This window comes from Suncus etruscus, chromosome 8 (genome assembly GCF_024139225.1).
Source record: "Suncus etruscus isolate mSunEtr1 chromosome 8, mSunEtr1.pri.cur, whole genome shotgun sequence".
Classification (NCBI taxonomy): Eukaryota; Metazoa; Chordata; class Mammalia; order Eulipotyphla; family Soricidae; genus Suncus; species Suncus etruscus.
The window spans coordinates 4,865,390-4,888,188 of record NC_064855.1 but is presented as its reverse complement, the minus strand read 5'-3'; the positions used below and the strand labels follow the sequence as shown (position 1 = coordinate 4,888,188).

Genomic DNA, 22,799 nt, shown 5'->3' with positions numbered 1-22,799 from the left:
ACTGATTGTTCTCAAATGTGAACACATGTTATACATATCACTCCTATACTGACATGCAGAAATGTGTGGGCAATCCTATCATTTCTACAAAGATAATACTGAGACAGTGATACTGAGACATAGGATACTAAGAGCTTTAATGAGTAGCTTTAATGAGGTAGCTAGCTACATGTATATGCAGGTTCTACTTGTTCAAGTGCGGCCTTGGTCAGCATTCTGACCATCTACTAATTAAAAAATAACCCTAATTGAATATTTATGGGTTAAATCAGGCTCACAAAGACTCACTCTTTCACAAAGGTTTTAGCTATCGAGACATTGGAGTAGAATGATCTCAGCAAGTCTTCTGTGTCTAGAGGTTGAGTGTGACTGTTAGCTGGGGCTTCACCTATTGTTTCCTGAGAAATCCTACACAAACCCACAAAGACCTGTCAACCTGTCATTTTTTTTTTGGGGGGGGGGGTTGGATCACATCCAGCAGTTCTCAGGAGTTACTCCTGGCTCTATGCTCAGAAATCACTCCTGACAGGCTCAGGGACCATATGGGATGCCGGGATTCGAACCACTGATCTTCTGCATGCAAGGCAAATGCCTTACCTCCATGCTATCTCTCCGGCCCCTTGAATCCATTCTTAACAATAGCACCCCAGGATGCCCAGGCCTATCATATCCTCACTCCTTTCGTCATGCCATCAATCATACAATCAGTGACAGTGGCCAGATTCAAGGGAAGAAACTTCCACCTCCCACAAGTTAGCCTCACTTTAGATGAAGAACATGTGAAGAGGGAAGATTCTTGAAGCTATCTTGGAAAATACAATTTCCACATACATTTGATGATTCTCTTTCTTCTAAAATAAATAAGTAAATGTATATTTTGTGGCGGTATTTTGAGTAAAAAAAAGTTGTGTGATGCCTTTCAAGCACATAACAGAGTATGACGTGGGCTTTTGGCCAGGTGACTTAGTTATAGCAAGACATGGATTTGAAGAATAAGCACTAAGTCCTTATTTTAGTCTTCAAGAAGGTGGCCATATTGGTTTCTCCTAAGATGTCTGTTTAACTTTCCCAGAGTTGTGGGGGTAAAATTCCCTCGCAAACCAGAAGTTCCCAACATTCTTCCTTAATAATGTTCAGTAGCTTCTGTGTTCCCTCTCTCAGGAGGATTAACAGCTGTAGAGAAGATTACTACACCAAGTAAAATCTTACCCAATTATCTTCATTGCCTACAAGTCAGAAGTGGATGATTAAGGAATTCACACAACCTTCCTTGAGATTCACAATGAGAAGCATATTTTGCAGCTGGAACGAATCAGATCTACCACTGAACCCATCATTTGTCACCTGCTAGGCTCTTCAGGAAATCCCCCTTTACTTAGGTGATCACTTCATTGTCATATCCCCGCTAAGGAAATTTAATAGTGGGTAATCAAATGGATTCACGCTCACAGCCATTGACATGCATTTACAATTATTTCTTGCAATGGAGCTAGCCTCCGTGGGATATAAAAATTAGGCTAATCATATGGTGAATACTTACTTCATCCTGTACTTGTTCCTGCTAGGAACAAAATCTGTCTCAGTAATTGTATGCAAATTCTTTCACTAGAATCATCACAAGAAAATTATGGACTGCTACTCCCTTTGTAAGAGAAAAGACAAAAGTAACATTTTAAAACATCACTTTCAAATCAACCAAAATGAGTGGTTTTGGCTTTGTGTATAAAAGCCAGATCCAAATTAATATTATTTACAGTACACAGTTTGGCATGTGAGTATAACAACCTGATATTTAATACATTGTGTAACACTTGTGTGGGTTTTGTTGCTAGATATTGCTTTCATGATTAATTAATGAGTTCCACTGGACGCAAAACTGCAGCACAGGGTAGAATAAGTGTCTTGGTCTTTTAAGAAACAAATTTTGTTAAGCATCAGTGACCTTACATCCTCACTCAAAGAATCAACTTTCCAGAGTTAACAGATCTTGTTTCCACAAACCAAGACACCTGTTTTTATTATCGAGCATACAGTCCTTGCTAAAATGGCTTCTACATTCTCTTTGATTTTTAGAGGGCTTTGTTGTGTTGTGATTTGATTTAGGGACTACATTCAGTGGTGTTCAGGGCTTACTTTGCCTCTGCTCAGAAATCACTCTGGTTAGTATTCAGGGGACCACATAGTGTGCCAGAAACTGAGCCTGGGTCTGCTGCCTTCAAGGCAAGCACCTTACTCCTTGTACTATCTCTCATAGGTCGAATACTGAGTTTTTTTTTAATTATATTTTATCTTTATCAATGACTCATGATGGCTTCTATGAAGATGGCTACGGAACATTCTGGAGCAGTTTCTCGTTTCCAGGAAGGCAATGAGAACTATTCAGGGTCATTTGTGATCTTCCATAGTAGCATTTTGGGAAGTTTCTGTCTTAAGCTATACATCCTGAAGGATCTGTAAACATATAAACTAATAATATTTAATAATAATAAACTAATAATATTTCAGATCACTAATTCCACTGGATGTTCACTTTCTTTTAAATCAGCAAAGAAGCTGTCTCCAGCAGGGGTCTCAAACTCGAGGCCCACGGGCCGCAAATGGCCCTCCGTACAACATTTTGTGGCCCTGCCCTAAAGAAATCTTTTTTTGTTGTTGTTTTGTTTTAGTTGTTTAGGTCACACACCCCAATGTTCAAGGCTTACTACTGACTTTGCACTCAAGGATCACTCCGACTTTGCCCCCTGAGGCCCCCAGGTAAATTGAATTTGAGACCCCTGCTGGGGATATAAGAAATCACTAAACTTTGAATATTTTTTTAGTCATAGATCTGGCTCTTAAGGATTAGGATGTATCCAGTCGAAGCATCTTTCCTGACCTGTCTGAGGCTTCCCATCTGACACCACATTAAAAACAAAGAACCCCTGACTTTGCATCGAGGTCTGGACTGGCAGGGCAGCTGCAGAGTTCAGAAAGGAGCAATCAGCTCATTCCTCTTTCCTTTTGTTTTTCTTAGGAAAACATGAAGGCAAATAAAGAAAGGAAGGATGTGTTCAAGAGTGAGCATAGGCTTCTTCAGAGTGAAAAATTGCAGAGTGAGAGAGGGAGCAAGAGACAGAAAGAGAGACATATTCAAGGGAGAATGCAGACTTGAAAGAGCAAGTACATTTCTTGCTTCAAAATTAATCTAAAGAAATTAATCCACTAGACCTGGATTAATTTTAATGACCTCATACTTGGCTTTTTTTTTTTACTCTTTTTCTAGAATCCAGAGTTTCTACTATATCAAGATAGTATTACAGAAGCAAATTTTAAAGTCTCTCTTCCTTGCTCCAAAGCTTCCATTGTTTTGCTGTTGCCAGTAGAATAAAATTGAACTCTCAATATTTAATGATTCCAATATACTTATTGAATTCCTTTGAATGGTTCTCACACTGTGAACAAAGTAAAATCCCATTGCAGGGGAAGAAATAGACAATAAAGAGATGAGTGAATTAAATATACAACGCCTCAGTGTTAGAGAGAAAAGAGGAAAGGAAAAAGGAGCTAGGATATTTCAAGGTAATAGAACTGAATTTTTATATAAAGTGGCCTAGGCTGCCTCTCTGATGGTCCATCCATAGACAGTGATGGGTGGCCCATGCAGGTCACCATAAGGATAGCACCGAAGGCTACTACATGCCTGGCAAGTTCTCATGCAGAGAGGACAGCTTGCTGGTGATGCTTGAAGGGAGAGAAACAGATGAGGTTAGAGACTTGGATCATCAGCCTCTGAGAAAGAATAGTTGAAGGGCTTTGAGCCTTGGTGATGAACTCTGGCTTGCTGGCAACTAAACACTCTGTCAGGGAAACTTTATATGGAAATTAGCAGTCACCCAGAAGGGGGAAAAGCATTTGCATAGGGTCTCCTAGGAAGGCTCCACTGGCAGAGTATGGCAACAAGTGTTGTAAGAGAAAGAAAGAATACAATGGATGATGAAAACTGCCCAGAGGTCTTTGCAAGGCAGGCACCTTCCTCTTTACTTTAATCTCTTGCACTTGTTCACAAAGTGCTGGTGGAAAAGTCCCTAGCTTGAAGGAATGGCTGAATTTGATCATGGTTCTGTCTCTGATCATGGTGATGGTTATTTGAAATCAGTGCCATGACTGGTCTTTATTTCTGTGTCTTCACCTGCCAGGTGAGGATAAGAAGACCACTTTGTAAGGTTCTTGGGTCTCATCAGATCATCCTATATTATAAAGGGTTCATACTTTATGAACCCAATAATCTAACTTTAAGTTTTAATTACTACTCATCTATTTCATATGTCCCAAGCTCCCTATGTCCTTGACCTTAAACTGCTAGAGCTCTTTTCTTCTCACTCTCTATTCCTGAGCTTCTGCCCATTCTTAGCCCATTCATTCTCCAGGCTGTTCCCTCCTCAATGGCTAATCCCCTCAATACTTGACTTGACCAAAGTGTTAGCATATGGTTTTATTTGACCTACAAAATGAGGTTTTAAGTACTTTAAATGCATAATATGAGAGAAACATTGTGTGGGTGCCTGTCTATTTATAGGTGATTTTAAATGCCACAAGGGACCCAACAATTGTAGCATTATATGATTGGTTGAATTGTGTGTTTATATAGGTGATAAAAATACATATCTCAATGTATGAGCAAAATAATAGTTATAAAATCCTACACACATGATTTTGTTTTGCTTGAGGGCCACACCCATCAGTGCTTAAGGATTACTCCTGGATCTGTGCTCAAGGTCACTCCTGGTGGACTCAGGGGGGACCATGTAAAATGCCTGAGATCAAATTCTGGTCAGCTGTTTGCAAGGCAAATGCCCTACCTGCTATACTATTCTTTTAGCTCCACACAGCAATTTTGATTAGCAAATCATCCATTCATTATTTGAATTTTAAAATTTGGAAATTTTCAAGAATCTCTTCCTTGCATAGAAAGACACTGCCTTTTATTCTTTAAAAATGATAAATTTCCATAATGCCAAACAAATCAAATAGTTGTTGGAAGCAAACTGGAGAAGAGATATTGTTTATTCTTAAGGAATATTTAAAAATCTACAAACAATCTAAAGAAAATTGATGTCTATAGTAAAAGAGAAAAAGTGTTGTTCAAACCTGTGTCAGAATTTAGAATGCTGTTTCAGGTGATAAAGGAATTCACTGCAAGAACTGTATTATCAGAATTCAGTTGATACCTAAAATGCAAACGGAAAAAAAACTGCTTCTTCTGAAGGTAAACAATGAAATCATAGCTAGATGCTCCTTCATACTTGGATATAAAAAGGCTACAGTAGGACAGACTAGTGTTGTGTTCCAGTCCTCCATCTTATCCCATAGGCCATTCACCAAGCTCATCATTCTGTCCTCTTGAGCTACACTCTGTCTCCTATTCTCCTCGGAAGGGGAACACTTTGAGTCACACCCTGAGTTGCCAGGGGACCTAGTGGCATCTAAGGCACCCCTCATAGAGGTGCTCAGGGCCTTCCCCCGGATCTGTACTCAATCCCTGCACTCTATCCTGCCCTGCCATTCTTTCAATGGATCGCTTCAGTAGGATCATGCACAGCTTTCTCATTTCTTCATTTCTCATTTCTTCAGAAGAAATCCATGCAACTGCTTGTTTCTACTTCAGTCAGTGATTGCTCTAAAACGCACTCAGTCTTGTGGTTCTCTTCTAAAAGTTCCCGAGGAGCAAAGACGAGGTTCCATAATATGAAATATGTAAAGGTCCATGTGTGCCCTGTGGCTGCTTGTCAGCTATGGCAGCTCTTTGTGCAGACACACTAGTTCACCACATAGCTCACAAAAACCTTCTTGTTATTATGAACAAACAGATATTTTGAAGTTCCTGCTTCTTACTGATTTTCTTATACCTTGATTTTTCTCTACAAATTACCTATTAATTCATTTATATATTTGACCAATGTTTTGTTTGAAGGCATAACTATTTTCTGAACATGTACTGAGACAAAATAGTCCCTTCATTGAGCCTACGATGTCTCAGGAGGAAAAGACACTAATCTATTGTCATTCAAATGCAGTAAGTTCTAAAATAACAATAATATTATAATGTCAATAAGGACAAACATCAGACTGACATTAAATAAAAAGCACTTTAATCTATGCAGTTTCTACTTTCATTATATTTTATTATTTGGAAAGTCAGTCTTTCCAGATCCAATCCATAAAGTTAAGTGAAGACTTATTGTAAATAGATGAGAGTTGTAATAGAAAATGTCAAAGACCAAACTGGGGAGACATCAGAGGACAAGGGGTACATGCTTCCAATGTGACCCTAATGGTCTCACATTAGAGATCCCTAATTAAGTCTCAATTAGGGATCGGGGTATCTCTCAGTTCCCACAGGGCCTCCTGAGCACTGCTTGGAAGATCCCACCATCTTGCCATTCCTAAAAGTAAAAGAAATGACAGGAGACCAGGAAAGGTTGTTTAAGGGGTATGTGATGGAGGTAGAAGTGAGATTCAAAATGGGATATAGAGATGGGTAGAAGCCAAAAAATAAAGAAAGAAACCATCTTTTAAATGGTGCAACTTGTGTAAAGACTCTGGAGAGGAGCTGTAGAACCTTCTAGACATCCTGAGGTCAGTGTTGCAGTAGGTAGAAAACAAGGTACAAAATGAGGATCAACAGAGAGCCAGAGGATGAAGACAACCAGATACGGGCATTTATCGCAAAACAAGAGGAAACTTTCCAAGTTTTCTGTGAGGAAAAACTGTAATTTAAGTTTCTGTGTACTGTGTTGCTATGAAAACCAGGGAAGGTGTATAAATCATGGACACTGTCTCTTAGCCAAAGAGATAACAAGAGATTGTGCACTCCCCTTGCATATTGCCACGCCTTAGCCAATAATCCCTGCAACCACATAGAATCCCCTGAACACAACCAAAGACTCCTTTGGAGCCTCGATGGTGTAGCCCACCAAACAAAGCAAAAATAAAAACGTATTTTATACTGAAATGAAATTCTTTATATGAATAAGTCTGGAAAAATTAGAGAAAAATATTAGTGAATTCCTGGGGGGAAGGATTTAGATGCCGAAACTTGTGGTGGATGGTTGAAAATACTTGTTAAATATCTCTTTCATTTATTCTTGTTTGTTTGTTTTTTTTGGGCCACACACGATGATGCTCAGGGGTTACTCCTGGCTATATCCTCAGCAATCACTCCTGGCTTTGGGGAACCATATGGGATGCTGGGTTTGAACCAAGGTCAGTCATGGGTCAGCCACATGCAAGGCAAATGCCCTACCACTGCACTATTGCTCTGGCCCCAATATATATCTCTCTTAATCAAGGTTAAGTTTGTCAGAAATTAACAGAAAATTTTCAAGATTGACCACTTCAAATTTCTTTATAAGATGCCCTATGAATTACATATAAACACTAAAGTAGACAACAATCACTCTTCTTAGAAAATCTGAGAAACATGGAAACATTTGATCAGAAGGAATTTTCTGTCTTCTTGTTTATGAGAAAGAAAAATATTTTCTTGTTTTGAGATTTGGCTGTTTAACTTTCAGTGGTCGAAACAGGAAGACTTTATTTTCTGTTCTATGCTCTTCTTGAGTCGGGGCATGAATATGAACTATCAACACAGCTGCTGGGTAAGGCCGTGAACAGGGTCACAGTGCCAGCACTGTGGCATGCTGCAGATTCCAAGTTGGGTTGCTGCCTTGTACAAAATAGATCATTTTAGTGCCTTTGCTTCTTTGGAAAGAGCTCAAACGAATGGTCACCAAGTCTGCCCTACAGTCTGACATGGTGGCATTTGATGAAGTGAGGATTACAGAACCATCTTCCTCTTTTCATCTGAGGATGACAGGCAGCAGGAACTCTAGATTTTCAGACACATATGCACCTCCTCTTCAGTTACGCTGGTTTGGGATGCCAGGAATTGGTCCAGGATAAAGTGATTGAGGTTGTCATTGTGGGCACCTGTATATTTATTTATAAACCGAGTGAGGTAGCTTGTTAGAGGAAGTCTGGAGCTCTATGTCTCCCTGGAATCCAGCACTCCTTTTAGGTTCAACAGCTCTCATCTGGCAGACCTAGTTCTCATCTTTCCAAACCAGTTCCTATGGTCAAGATATTTCTTTCTTCCAGGGTCCATCAAAACAGCTGGTGGGAGGGTTTCAGGGGCATTTGTAGTGGGAAAAGTACATGGTAAAGGGTGGTACATTCTATGACCGATACTCAACTATGTAGAATTTTGTCACCACGATGCTTAAATAAAGCAATTATAAGAAAAAAAACACCAGCATCTCTTTTCTCTCATTACTTCATATCCGGGTGGTGTTCCTGATCATCTCTGCATTCTTACCTGCCACATTTTCTCCTCCTCTGAAATAATGCTGTTCTATCAAGCACTCCATTGACATGGCGATTTTCGGTGCAGCGATTGCATTCTAATTAAAAGGATTTTTCTCCTTATTTAAGTACAGTTTTTCATGACTTTTTGTTTCCTTCCGAGCTTATGTATCTCTACTCACACAAATTTATGTTGATACCTCTTCTACTCCTCTCTGTGTAATATAGTTGAATCAAATAACTCTTGCAGAAGATAAGATCAAATAAATAATTTCACCAGTCTTTGGAAAGTATTTCTTACCAAAAATTGTCCTTATGTGACTTAAAAATATTGGCATGAAAGTATTTAGTAATTTAAGTTTCTTATATGATTAGATTCTACTTAGCTTAATTGCTCCTGGTATGTAACATGTAAACTTTTTCGAAACGTCTTAATTTTTTAATTATGTTTGTTCAGTTGATCATATTCCTTAATAACTATAAAAAGGTCTTTAATTACTTATTGTAATGCAATATTTTGACATTTATGTGTTTGTTTTGAGGCCATACCTGACAGTTCTCAGGGATTACTCCTGGCTCTGCATTCAGGGGTCACTGCTGGCAAGCAAGGGGGACCAGAGATTAATCTTCGGTTGACCACATATAAGACAAAGTCCTCTATGTTGTACTATCTTCTAAATTATAATAAATCCCTAACTATTTTCTGTAAATAAGCCACATAGAAATGAATAGATATAGGCAAGAAAGCATATTAAAGTAAAGGAGGACCAGAGAGCTAGTACAGCAGGTAAATGCTTGCCTTGCTCACAGCCAACCAGTGTTCTATACTCAACACAGCATATTATTTACAGAACAACAGCAGGAGTGATTTCCTGAGCCAGGAGTAAGCCCTATGCACCAGCAGATGTGGTCCAAAAATAAGAGAAAATTTAGCTTCTGAAAAACTAAAATTTTAAACCGAGCTCTGAAGCTGTAACTGTGTCTTTGCATTACATTAAAAACATGTCATTTATTTTGGCCTGTGATTAATAGTTCTTTTTTAGTTTCTTTGCCATTTAGCAAGATTGAGTTTCGGTTTTGTCTCATTTGATTGCTATTATCATGTGTAAATATGAAAAATTAGGTTATGAAATGTTGAATTTGAATTGCAGTTTTGCTTTATTGTGGTGAATCTTTCAGTATCTGTTATATCACAGCAAACACACATACATTTTATCAGAAAAGGTGATAGTATAGAAGTCTGTCGTCAAGTGCCCCACAAAATGCATTTCTATTGCTGACATAAAGTCCTCTCCTTATAGGATGCCAAACCATGGGGAGAGAGGGAGACAGAATACCCAACAAGCTGTGCCCAGCTGTGGATTGGTTCCAGCAAGTAGGGAGTCTGATTCAACGTGTGTGGTCAAGAACACTCATTTTTACAACACTAAAAACCCAAAGCACGAGCAAAATGCCTGTGAACTAGTTTATTTGGACAATAAATAAGAAAGGAGATGGGAAAGGAATGATTGATGGATATTTTTAAATACTTTTTATTGTGACCAAAGTGAATTATGAATCTTTCACAGTAATATTTAATGTACATAATTACAATGAATTAGGGCCATTCCCACCACCAGGGTTGTCCTCCCTCCACCCCTGTTCCCAGCATGCATCTTATATCTCCCTCATTTGCCCCCTAAACTGCTACTGTAACTGCCCCCCTCTGTGTATAGCTTGTTGTAGAGTGGGTATCGATTCTATTGTCGTTGACTTTGGGTTTGGTGTTTGAGTATTTTTTATTTCCACTCAATGTTTATATGACTGTTTGGTCCTGGCTATTTTTAAAATAATATGTTAATGGGTGTCAACATACACACCAAAAAAAAAAAGTACATTGCTTCACTTGCCATTAGAAAACCAATATCAATGACAAAATAAATAAAGCATAAACACCCATATTATGAAAGGACAAGACCATCATATGCATCTAGTGGGGAAATGGGCAGTTGTGCTGGGTTTGAGGGTGAGGGTATATACATCTAGATAGGATAGGAAAAGATAATTACAGGAATACATTTAAAAAGAAAAGACTAATAGTACCCAACTAACTCAGTCAGTTAAAACTCAACATTAAAAAAGGAAGACTAAAAAAAAAAAAGGAAGACTAAATGGAATTGTAGATTTACCAGAAGTTATATCGTAATTAGCATACCCTCTTTCTTCCACTTTGGGATTTTTTTTCATTTAGATAAAAATGAATACTGACTGTCACAATGTTTCATTTGGCAGAATATCAGGTAATTTATATTTCTAATATGATCTCATCCTCACTTCCATCTGTTGATATTAACTGAGCATCCGTTATGTTTGCAACTGATAGGTAGAACACATACCTAAAAATCAAAATCTTAAATCTTAGAGTCTTATACCATTCCTAAACTGAATCACTGTGCTTTTACTCTGCAAGTGCTGTGTGTTCATTTAAGTTTTCACTTTTCTTCCACCCAGCTCTCTACTCTAGGGAAGGAGATGGGGAGAAGCTATTTGCATTTTCTTTAGAATGGGGTCAAATAACTGCTTGATTTTCTCTTTCTGTTTTGGTTTATTTTGCAGCCACTTCTGGATGTATTTAGGATTTACCCTGACTCCACACGCAGGGTACCATATGAGATGCCAGGGATCAAAACTACTTCTGCGTCCTGCAAGAAAATTACCTTAACAAGCTGTAAAATTACTCTAGTTCTAATGTTTGGTTTTTTTTTTTTTTGATTTTTGGGCCACACCCAGTGACACTCAACTCCTGGCTATGCGCTCAGAAATCGATCCTGGCTTCAGGAACCATATGGGACACTGGGGGATCAAACCACGGTCTGTCCTGGGTCAGCTGTGTTCAAGGCAAATGCCCTACCACTGCAACTTTGCTACGGCCCATGATCTTCTTAAGATGAAGAGGACTAGCATAATTTTTACTAAGATGTAAAGGAGAAATAAAAATACTAACAGTTTGTTATCCTAACCAATCCTGGCTTAAGGGGTATTCATATATTTCTGGAATCTTTCTTTACTTTCCAGTCCAACTCAAAATTGAGACTTGGACAGAAGCCAGATTTCCAGACCATATTAACATGACTACATACTCCATGTCCCTTCCCCTTTGCCTCAATACTCAGGCATGTGATTTCCCTTCCATGACCAAAGAAATATGTTTCTTACATGTGGTTGTCTTCTTTGTCCCTTTCAGGAAGATTTGGCAAAATCTTTCTTGTGCCAACATTTTACCTTGAGTATAACTTATATGACAGTTTTCTAAACAAGGATGCATTTTTAAAACTGGAATGTCTGTCTCTTGGCTACAAGATGAAGAGTCTAGATATCCAGGACCTCACCTAAGACTCAATCAGTTCACTCCCAGCCCACATCATTTCCTTACCAAGAGATACATAACTAATATCTACCTTCCCCTTGTATAATGTTGGATTCTTGCATGCTTTCTTTTACTTCGGACCCAAAAACATCATTACTATCTTGATCAAGGGGAGAATCAAAACAGTTGTTCCAAATTAATTCTGTCTAGTGAATAAAGTGAGTTTATGAAATTGTTATTGACTGCAGGTGTGCTGATTTTATTTTTGGCTGATCATCAAAACTGTACAGAGCAATGTAATAATCATCAGTAGAGCTATTTCAAGAGTGTATTCAAAGTATGGTGCTGCTACTTCATTCAAGAAATATTTTTTTTTCAAGAAATATTTTAATGGGTCTCCATGTACTGAGTAAAGAAGGCAAGGACTAATAATTTAAACTTATTCTCTGATAAATTTAAAATCTGTTTGCATTGATAGTATATCTTGGAAGATAAGAATTGTGGAAGATAAATATAGATTCAGTTCCTATGTATGTTATTAGAGTGAAGTAAAAGCATGTTTTTTTCCCCTTTCAATAGGATACTCAATACTTCAAGCTATTATGGAAAAAGCAGGACAAAATGGTTGGCATGTCAGCGCTATATGTGTGGAAAATTTTAATGATGTAAGCTACAGGCAACTTCTAGAAGAGCTTGATAGAAGACAAGAGAAGAAATTTGTCATCGACTGTGAGATAGAGAGGCTTCAAAACATATTAGAACAGGTATGTCCTGGAGCTTATATTATTACTACTGGGATCTTTCCCAAAAATAACCTTTGACTTATTTTCCCCCACCAATATCTTCTACCAGCTATTGAAACTGAAGGGTGGTATTTGGAAGCTTTCCTTCTAATCTCCCCAAGACTAACTCATAATATATCATCAAACATCATTTTGATTTTTAGATATCCATTCAGTTAGGAGCACTGTTTCTGACACATTTTAAGACATTTCAGAGAAAGACCTTCTTTGAGTCTCCATGTACTTTTTGCCTATTTTTATCAACACTCATTATATCATTTTAGTGAGGTCCAAAGATCTAATAAAACTTTAATATTTGTAATTGCGTTTTTCAAAACCTTTGAAGAAATAGCTAGTTGAGAATTAGCAACATGAATTAGCTCAAATTTTAAATAAAGGATTAGGTAACAGAAAAGATTTTATCTTTTCTAAAGTTATTACCGCAATGTTTCCTTTTTTAAAAAATGATTTGCCTTTTTTTTTTCATTTTACTTTCCTCTATTTTATTGAGGTTCCATGATTGCCAGTACAGTTAGTGAGTGATAGTTTCATGCTTACATTGTTCCAATAACACATCCATCACCAATGCCAGTCTCCCTGCACCAGTGTCCCAAAGATCCTGCTCATGTACCCTCCCAACCTCTCTTACACCCAGTTCTATAGACAAACTCTCCAGTTCTGATGCTTTTGGCTCTTGTTCCTTTACTGTGTTTTTTTAGATTCCATAATTTAGAGAGATTTATTTTTATTGTTGAGGCGGTAAAAATTGCATACATATAAATGAGTAACCTAAACTCCTGAAATTCCACAAAATGGTAAATCAACTTAACTTAGTTATTTTTTAACTTACTTTAATTTTTCAAAAACTGCAAATGTTTAAAATTGAATGAATAAAGAGGGGCTGGGGCAATAGTACAGGTGGTAGGGTGCTTGCTTTGCATGCAGCTGGCCAGAGTTTAATCCATAGTATCCCATATGGTCTCCCAATCCCACCAGGAATGATCACTGAGTGCAGAGCCCTGAAACCCCTGGATGTGGCCCCCCCAAAAAATAAGAGAGTAATTTCATTCTATACATTTTATTTTATATGAAATAAATACTATAAATATATGATTAAACAAGAGTTAAGAAAGCAGAATTTCAAAAATTTAAAGAAAGGGCCCGGAGAGATAGCACAGCGGTGTTTGCCTTGCAAGCAGCCGATCCAGGACCGAAGGTGGTTGGTTCGAATCCCGGTGTCCCATGTGGTCCCCTGTGCCTGTCAGGAGCTATTTCTGAGCAGACAGCCAGGAGTAACCCCTGAGCAACGCCGGGTGAGACCCAAAAACCAAAAAAAAAAAAAAAAAATTTAAAGAAAAAGAAGTAAAGGTCTATAAGGTATAAAACAGGAGTAGAGGGAGGACAACACTGGTGTTGGGAATGCCCCTCATTCATTATTACTATGGGCCTTAAATACTACTGTGAAAGATTTGTAATTCACATTGCCCACAATAAAAAAATAAAAATGTGTTTTATCCTAAAAATTAAATGTTAAGTTTAAATGCTTAAATGTCTGAAATAGTAAATAAAAGAAAAAATTGTATTTAAAAAATATTCATATGATTAGACATTGAAAGAACATTCAAACTAAATGAAACATTAATACATTACTTAAAGAGTATAAAACCCTGGCAAACTGGGAATAAATAGATCTTAGTCTAGTAGAGGGCAACCATGAGTGAATGCCATACTTAATAGTCTAGAGCTGTGAAATTTGTCTCTTTAAAAGAAGCTCGTTTAATAGTTTTTTGAAAATCTGGTGGCAAAGCAATTAACTGTGTAAGCTGTTGCTTGTTTATGAAGTGCTGCATCATTCTTTCAATTCTGAATGATAATTTACCTGGATATAGTTTTTTCTGGTAAAGTTTTCATTTTATTTGTTTTTTCTTTTATCATATCCCACCATTCTTTTCAAGTCAGTAGAGTCTCATTTGATAGATTTGCAATACTTATGAAAATTTCTTTGTATTTAAAGCCATTCATAGCTATCACTACTTTCAATATTCTGTCTTTGAATTTTGTCATTCTGATTGAATATGTTTTGGAGTTTTTCTAGTTAGTTCTGTTTCACTGGGACACTTTAAGCCTATTGCATTTTGCATGCATATACTCTTTCCTTAGCTCTAGGAAATTCTTACCTATGGTTTTGTTGATTAGTGGATCTTTGTCAAATTCACCTTTCTTTCTTTTGGAGATGCCAATGATTTTAATATTTTCACCTTGAATCATCCCATAGTTTTCTGGTGTGTTATTGATATCTTTTCAAAATTCTTTCCATCCTCTGTTGTTGTTGTTTTTTTTTTTAGATGTTTCTGCATCTTATCTCGGAACTTACCTATTTTACCCTTATTTGTGGTTGCTCTATTGTTGGAGACTGTTGCATCTTGTTCTTTCTTTGTTTTGTTTTGTTTTGTTTTACCTACTATTTTTTTATGTTGTCACTTCTTTTTTTTTTTTTTTTTTTTTTTTGGAGGGGGGGAATCACACCAGTAGTGCTCAGGGATTACTCCTGGCTTTCTGCTCAGAAATTGCCCTTGACAGGCTCGGAGGACTATATGGAATGCTGGGAATCTAACCAGGAATTGAACTGGGTTTTCTCTATACAAGGCAAAGGCTCTACTGCTGTGCTATTGCTCCAGCCCCATGTTGTCACTTCTAATTGCTGTCTTATCATTTCCACTCTCATACTTTCCTGTGCTTTATTGACTACCTAATTTCTTTGAGCTCATTAAACATCCTCATCATGGTGTCTATATAGTCATTATCTGAGAAGTTACAGAGCTGGTTGTTCGTTGTAGCACCACCCCTGCCATATCTTCATTCACCACTATCAACCGTGGTGGACTTCCATGGGAACTTTCCATTGCCTCTAAGGGTGGTTATTTTTATTCCCTCTCCCATGAGAGCTCTCTTAAATCTCTTAAAGATTAGGCTGAGAACTGCCTTCCCTACTGGCCTTGCCCAGTGACAAGAGGCAAGAAGTGTACACAGTGTGACATACAATAAGTAGAATGGTTGCACTGTCATAAAAGGAGTGTGTGGTTCATGGTAAAAGCAGCCTCTAGTGGAGTAATGGGTCCAGAGTGTGAATGTAGGCCTGGAAATTTGAATAAGCAAACAGAGGGCCTGAGGTGTAGGCTGTGGGCCTGTAAAAACAACAGAAGTTGGGTGTGGAGACTCGTTGACTATGTTTTTTAACTCTTCTTCTTACAAAAGAGGAATCTTTGGATAAATATGAAACAAATATATTATTTAATATGAAACTGGCAGGAGAAGATAAAATTGAGCTTTGTCATTATGGAAAATAATAAGAAAATATCATCATCACGTAATGGATAACATTTACCTTCCGTGAATTTAACTGCTTATCATGATGATATCAAATTACAGTGAATGAATGCCATCTAGTGGTTTTAGAAATCTTTGCTCATTTATATTGCCAGTGTTTGCTTCGCTGGACAGAATTGCAGCATGTTCTGTTATTGTTGCTGCTATTGATGTTGCTTCGGGTTTGGGGGCCACAACCAACACTGCTCAAAACATTCTCTTGACTCTATGCTCAGGGGTCATTCCTAAAAGTGCATAAAGAACCATGAGATGCCAGGCATCTAACCCAGTTGGGTCACAAAAGCTGAGCTCCTTATTGTACTACCTCTTTGTAGCATGTTTTGGTTATGACTTGCTACATATAATTTACCTGCTTTATAGTGAGATTTTATTTGCAGTTGTAAGCAAAAATAATTTGGAGACTTGTTTATAAAAAGAATTATTAAATACGAGGGACCGGAGAGATAGCATAGAGGTAAGGCTTTTTTGCTTTTCATACAGAAGGTCATTGGTTTGAATCTCGGTATCTCCTATGGTCCCCCGAGCCTTCCAGGAGTGATTTCTGACTGTGGAGCCAGGAGTAACTTAGCACTGCTGGGTGTGACCCAAAAGCAAACAAACAAAAATATTATTAAATACTAAACAGCAAAAATCTAAATGTTTCAGATATTCCTCATTTTTAAAGAATTCTAATATATGTCTGTTTTTTCCTTGACTATATTAGAATCTATAAAAATTAAAAGTATGGAATCAGAGTGATAGCATAGCAGTAGGGCATTTGCCTGCACATGGCTGACCCAAGATGGATACGGATTCAATCCCTGGCATCCCATATGGTCCCCCAAGCCAGGAACAATTTCTGAGCACAGAGCCAGGAATAATCCTTGAGCTCCCCTGAGTGTGGCCCAAAAAACAAACAATAAAATAATAAAAGTAAAAAAAATATCCTGTGTAGTACTTTTAAATGTCCATCAAAGCCAGACAATACTGTACTGTAAAGAAAACAGAAAGAAATTTATCCCTATTAATTCTTTTGTTTAAACAAAAACCAAAAAGAAAAAAAAACACATTATGTTGGAAAGTGTTAATTATAAACCTATAGGTCAACCATATTTATTCCAGAGAGTCCAAAACACCAGTAAGGTTGTAATTATTCAAAGCCTATAAACATATAAAATGTGTTTTTATTGAATCCAAAAAAAAAAAAAAACTTTCTCCTTACTTTCTAAGCCTAAATTTCCATTCTTCCTCCCAGTCCTGCACATGTGTTGAGAATTTATTTGTTTGACCTGAACAACTGAAGCTTTGTAAATAATTCCTTCTAAATCCCACAGAACAGTCAATTCTAAGCACTGCATAGATTGCCAAGTTCCTGTCAGAGGGCGAGTAGGGCTAAAAAAGAGCCTCCATTTAGCACCTGTGCTTAAAAGGCCTCTTCTGGAGACAGCAATTGAGTGCCACAAGCACACTGAACCATTTCAGAAGCTTAGCTGGTTTCTGAGAAGAAAAGCAGCACACCCTGGGTGCTTTGGATTAACCCTTGGAATAAGTCTTAAATATGCTCCCTAAGGGCACTGGGCATTTTGGGCACTTCAAAAAATATTTTTCCTGAGTGTATGAAGGCATAATTAACATATTACAGCATACAGACTTAATGTATACAATGCGTTGAGCTGAAACTCATTGAAAATAGATTATGGCAATAAAGTTAGTTATTGCCTCAAATATTCCACATAATGGCTATTTCTCTTTTTGATTTTGTTTTTTGGTCTTTGGTGAGAACATATAAAATGTACTCTTTGTAGCTTTCAAGTATATAATACAATCACCACGCTATATACATTTGATCTTCAGAGGTTAACTATCTTCAGACTGTTGTTTATACCATTGAAAAACACATTTCTGCCCTTTCTGTTCCTCTTGCTAAAATCTAGTAATAAATATCTGGTTCTTAAGTCTACTATATAGTAAGCATATAATGTATTCATAATTCCCCTGTAAAATCCCACCCAAAAAGCTACTCTCTAAATCTGAATATGATTTTTCTTTATCCATATTTTAATTAAGTATTTAATTAATCTACAGATTGATGTAACTTTATGAACTTCACTTAACAGAATATCTCGTTCAGAGTGAGATATTTGAACATGTACTTCAATACCTCTGGTTCAAGAGCTTTTCTAAAAGAAATAACAGTAAAAAATACTTTCAGACAACTAAGCAATCATGTAATAATGTAAATGTTAGTGTTTCAAGAAGGATGGGCTAATTATTGACATACCGTCGATAATTATTTTATTGACATTCTAATTACTATCACATGTACATTAGCAGACAACTCTGGTTAAAAAAAGTACTGTCTATTCTGTGCATTTCTCCAAAGATATTGTTTATAATCTAAACTAATTAGTTTTTTTTAAATGTTTCATTCCTTAAAACTGCAGTTAGGAGCTGGAAAGATAGTCTGAGCTTAGCAAGCAGGAAGCCAGGGTTAGATGCCCGGGGATGCAGGGTTTCCCAAGCACCATCTTGAATGACTCCTGAGCATCACCAACTGTGAACCAATAATAAAAAAGATGAACATAAACAAATAAAATGGCAGTTAATCATATACTCAAATTTCAAAACTTGAGATTCCATCTAAGTATTTGAAAATACAGACATTTTAATTTTCCACCTAAATTAGACAATGGGAAGAAGCGAAAGCTATGTCAACACAACCTAGTGAACTAGTTGAGGCAATAGAAACATAATAAATGAACAGGCATATGCAGAATTATTTTGTTCATATTAGCTTCTCATAAAAGCAATTCATTTTTAGTTCTCTAAATCCAATAAGCAAATTTAATCCAGCTACAGAAAAATACTTGGAAAAGAAACCTACAACTGAAAGCAATTTTTGAATATTTTATGAACTTGATCCATTATTGATAGAGTCCAAATTCTTATTTTGATCCATTCTTGATAGAGTCCGAATTCTTATTTTGATATTACCATTATTCAGCTCATCTGACATTCCTCTAATGATATAACATTGTTTTTTAAGATAAACTCGTAAGGAGGTAATAAAGCTAAAAGAAAATGAATCATTTTTATATCAAAGTATATACTTTATAAGTGAGAATCTTTATATATGTTTTATTTTCAAACATAGTCGTTCATTATTTAAAAATTGGTGGGCCAAACCTGGGTGTAGCCCAAAAACAAACCCCAAAAAATTAAGAGGCCTCCCAAGCCGAGCACATTCCTCAGACCCCAAACAGTTCTGAGAGCTATGGTTCAGGGGCAGCGGGGATCATTCCAAGCTAAGGGCCTAATTTGGGGTCTTGCTCCCCCTAATCATTGTGGTCTGATTACTCGCAATGAATTCCTAGTTCTCAATGTAATACTTTGAATGCTAAAGTTACTTGATTTTTATTCACACACTTAATCCAATAGCAAAAACAAAAATTAAAAAGTAACCAATTTACCCATAACTATCTCTCTGGCATCAAACATTATTGCTGATACATGGAGAGCATGATATTGAGTGAAATAAGGAAGAGGGAGAGGGACAGGCATAGAGTGATCACACTCATTTTCCAAATATAAAAAAAAGACACAGTAGAAATTAAACAAAGGCCAGAGAAACTGGTCCCTAATAGAAAGCTCACTAAAATGAGAAGACAGTGATTAGGTCAAAGAAGGCACCATTTTGGCAATGGTAGTCAGAAATGATCACCCTGGACAAGAACTGGGTGCTGAAAGGGGGTACAGTGTTATGCAGTGATATGTTCCCTGAAGGAACAATACTGCAAACCACAGTAATTAAAAGGAAACAAAGAAAAGTACCTGCCATAGAGGCAAGCTGAGAACAGGAGGAAAACTGAGGACTTTGATGGAAAGAAATAGAAGCCGGTGAAGGGACTGGTATTCAAACATTATACAACTGAAACAACCACGGACAGCTTTGCTTTTCACAGTGATTCAATAACATTTATGAATTTATGAAATGGCAATCAAAAATAAAGCAGCTATTAATTTAAGTATATATTTAAGGAAAGAGCATCAACCAAACCTCAAATTGCCAAGTATCTTGAGTACAATAACACACAATGGTTGCAGGTTCTTAACTGCACATGGGGGGAAGTTCGGCAAGAGAGAGTTCCCTGGGAAGGTGATCCCCAAAAGGACCAGGGCCACTCTGAGGATGAGTGAAGGCTGCAGGAACTTGCTCTGCTGAATGATGTGGGCCTGCCACAAGAGGAAGAGGAGAAGGAGGAGGAGGAGGCACTTCTTGAAGGTCAAATAGAGACAGAGAAGGTGTTGGAGACAGAGCACCAAAGATAAAGGCTGATTAGGAGTGGCTGCTGCAGGAGCAGAAATTTCGGGGGAAATTCAGGATGCACAAGGACAAGGCAAAGGAAGAGACAGCCTAAAAAACTGCGAGAGGAGCGAAAGAGGACAGTGAGGGGAATAGGAGAAACAGAGAGATGAGAGAGGGAGAGGAAGAGAGAGAGAGAGAGAGAGAGAGAGACAGAGACAGAGACAGAGACAGAGACAGAGACAGAGAGACAGAGAGAGACAGAGACAGAGAGACAGAGAGTGAGAGAGAGAGACGGAGAGAGAGAGACAGAGAGAGAGAGACAGAGAGACAGAGAGACAGAGAGAGAAATGCAGAAGTTGCAGGGGAGAAGAGAGAGGGGGGATAGAGAGGGAAGGTTGATAGAGAGGGAGGGGACAAGTTTGGGGACAAGTTCTCGGGAGCACTTTCCCTGCCTTGAATCCCTAGCTGTTCCTCAAAGAGCATGTTCACCACATGGGTTCACCATGGAGCAGGCCCTGCTGCTCAAGGGTCCTTCCTGGCTCTTTGTTCAGGTTAGTCCTGGCAGACCTGGGGAACCGAAGAATGTTGTCAGCTTTCAAGGAAAGCACCATAATCCCTCGTATTATCTCTCTGGCCCCTTTGGTTTCTTATAAATGGGAAAGAGAATCACATTAACATCTGTGATCCCTTCACTTTCTTGACTTTTAAAAAGGAATGTTGGGCTGAAATTATATTGAGAAATTCTACTTACTTTAAAATTCCGTATAGGGATTGGAGCAATAGCACAGCCAGTAGGGCATTTGCCTTGCACGCAGCAAACTTAGGTTCAATCCCTGCATCCCATATGGTTCCCCCAGTCTGCCAGGAGTGATTTGAGTGCAGAATCAGAAGGAATCCCTGAGCACTGCCGGGTGTGGATCAGAAACCAAATAAATAAATAAATTCAGTATGTTATTTCAGAGAAGACATCTGATTATTGCATTTGATCCTGAAGCAATATACAAATGGACACACAGTGTGGATTAAAAAGCAGCTTAAAATAAAACTTAAGTGACCTTTCCTATGTACTTATTTGTTCTACAAATATTTTATTGAGTGTCCAATTTGGTCAGACTTTACTGAAAGCAAAGTCATGAGCAAAACAGAAACATTTTATATTCTCGTTATTAACTCTTACCTGATAAAGTAAGGGTTGAATCAGATGTACTAAAACAGTTCTTTCCTTTATAAATATATTGAAAGTGGTTAAGGACCTCATGTGAGTGCCATTTCTAGCGGATTGTATCAAAGGTATTAGAGAATGTATATTGGTTTGAGAAGTTATATTGGTCATAGGACATGCCAGTTGTATTTTTAAGGAGTCTTACCAAGGATTCAGGAGAAACTGTTAAGGACACACCTTAGAGTATATAAAAAAAAAATAAAGCTTAACAAAAATAAGGATAGAATGGCTCTGAGGTACCTCAGTGTGCTTCTTTTATCACATAACTCAGATTTAATTGGTGCCCTTTCAGCAACATTCACACTTTTAACTACATGGAGTGGAAATTCGGTGTCTCAGTGGACAAATATGAGTCTCATATCATTGACAAGTCCAGTGATCTTCTCACACTAAAAGATTAATTTTTGAAAAGTTTTTCTTTTTTTTTTTATGTCACAATGCTTTTTATTTTCATACCCACACACAGTTCTTCTAGGCTAAGTTTACTTACTTTTTCTACTTTTTTTTTCTTGAACTACAATGTATTAAATAATGCAATGTATTGTATATAATAATATATTGTATATACATTGTATTCCATTATTGAATAACAATATCTTTTTTCTTAACACCACCCATCACCAGTGCAACATTCCCATCACCAATGTCCCAAGTCTCCCTCCTCCCCACCCGACCCCTTTAAAAAAAAAAAACAACCAAAGTTTATTGCATTTCCAAAAGAATTCAGTCACTTTATGTCAGGGCAATATCATTTAGAAGGAAGTTAATCTCCACAAACAGAAATGTGCTCATGTGTATGAAGTGGTGAGAGATGGATATGGCCCCACTTAAATTATTCCATCTGTCTAGTATCACTCAAGTGAAAGGTTTCAGGGAGGATTTTTTTTTAGTGGCATAACATAACATATAATATAATTGATATAATAATAATACATGTAAGTCAAAGAAAGTTTCTGATTAAAAACACAATTTTTTCCATAATGGCTTACATATCTTTCACAGTAGTATTTTAGGTACATATTAACATTGAATCAGGAGAATGCCCATCACCAACTATGTCCTCCCCCAATTCCAGTTCCCTTTCTACAACCCATATACCCTCCCATCACCCCTCGGGCTGCTAGAGTAGGTGGACCCCTCTTTGTCTGGCTTACTATTAGTGATCACACATCTATTTGGTCCTGGAACCCTCCCTTGTTTCCCCCCTCTATTTAAGAGGCAGAGCTAGAAAAATCGAGGTATGTGGTTTTGTTTGAAGGAAAGAAAAGCAATAGATTGGGGTACAAAATAAGAGGAAAAAAAGAAGTCAAAAGTCAAATATGCTGAAAATGGGCAGAATCCCTCTCTAGAGGCTTCCAACCTCAGTGTGAGAGAGGATGTGAGAAAGGTAATTGAGATACCACAACAATACAGGAAAAAAATATCGAATTAAATAAC

General features: G+C 37.5%; 1 protein-coding gene across 8 annotated transcripts in view; it reads left to right on the top strand.

The window, feature by feature from the left end:
* Positions 1 to 22,799, top strand: part of GRIA4 (glutamate ionotropic receptor AMPA type subunit 4) — a 295,854-nt gene that overhangs the window by 184,025 nt on the left and 89,030 nt on the right. For all 8 annotated transcript variants that reach the window (XM_049778544.1, XM_049778545.1, XM_049778541.1 and 5 more), the window contains exon 5: positions 12,266 to 12,450. In XM_049778544.1, coding sequence (XP_049634501.1) covers positions 12,266 to 12,450 — 185 coding nt within the window. The remainder of the gene's footprint in view (positions 1 to 12,265; positions 12,451 to 22,799) is intronic.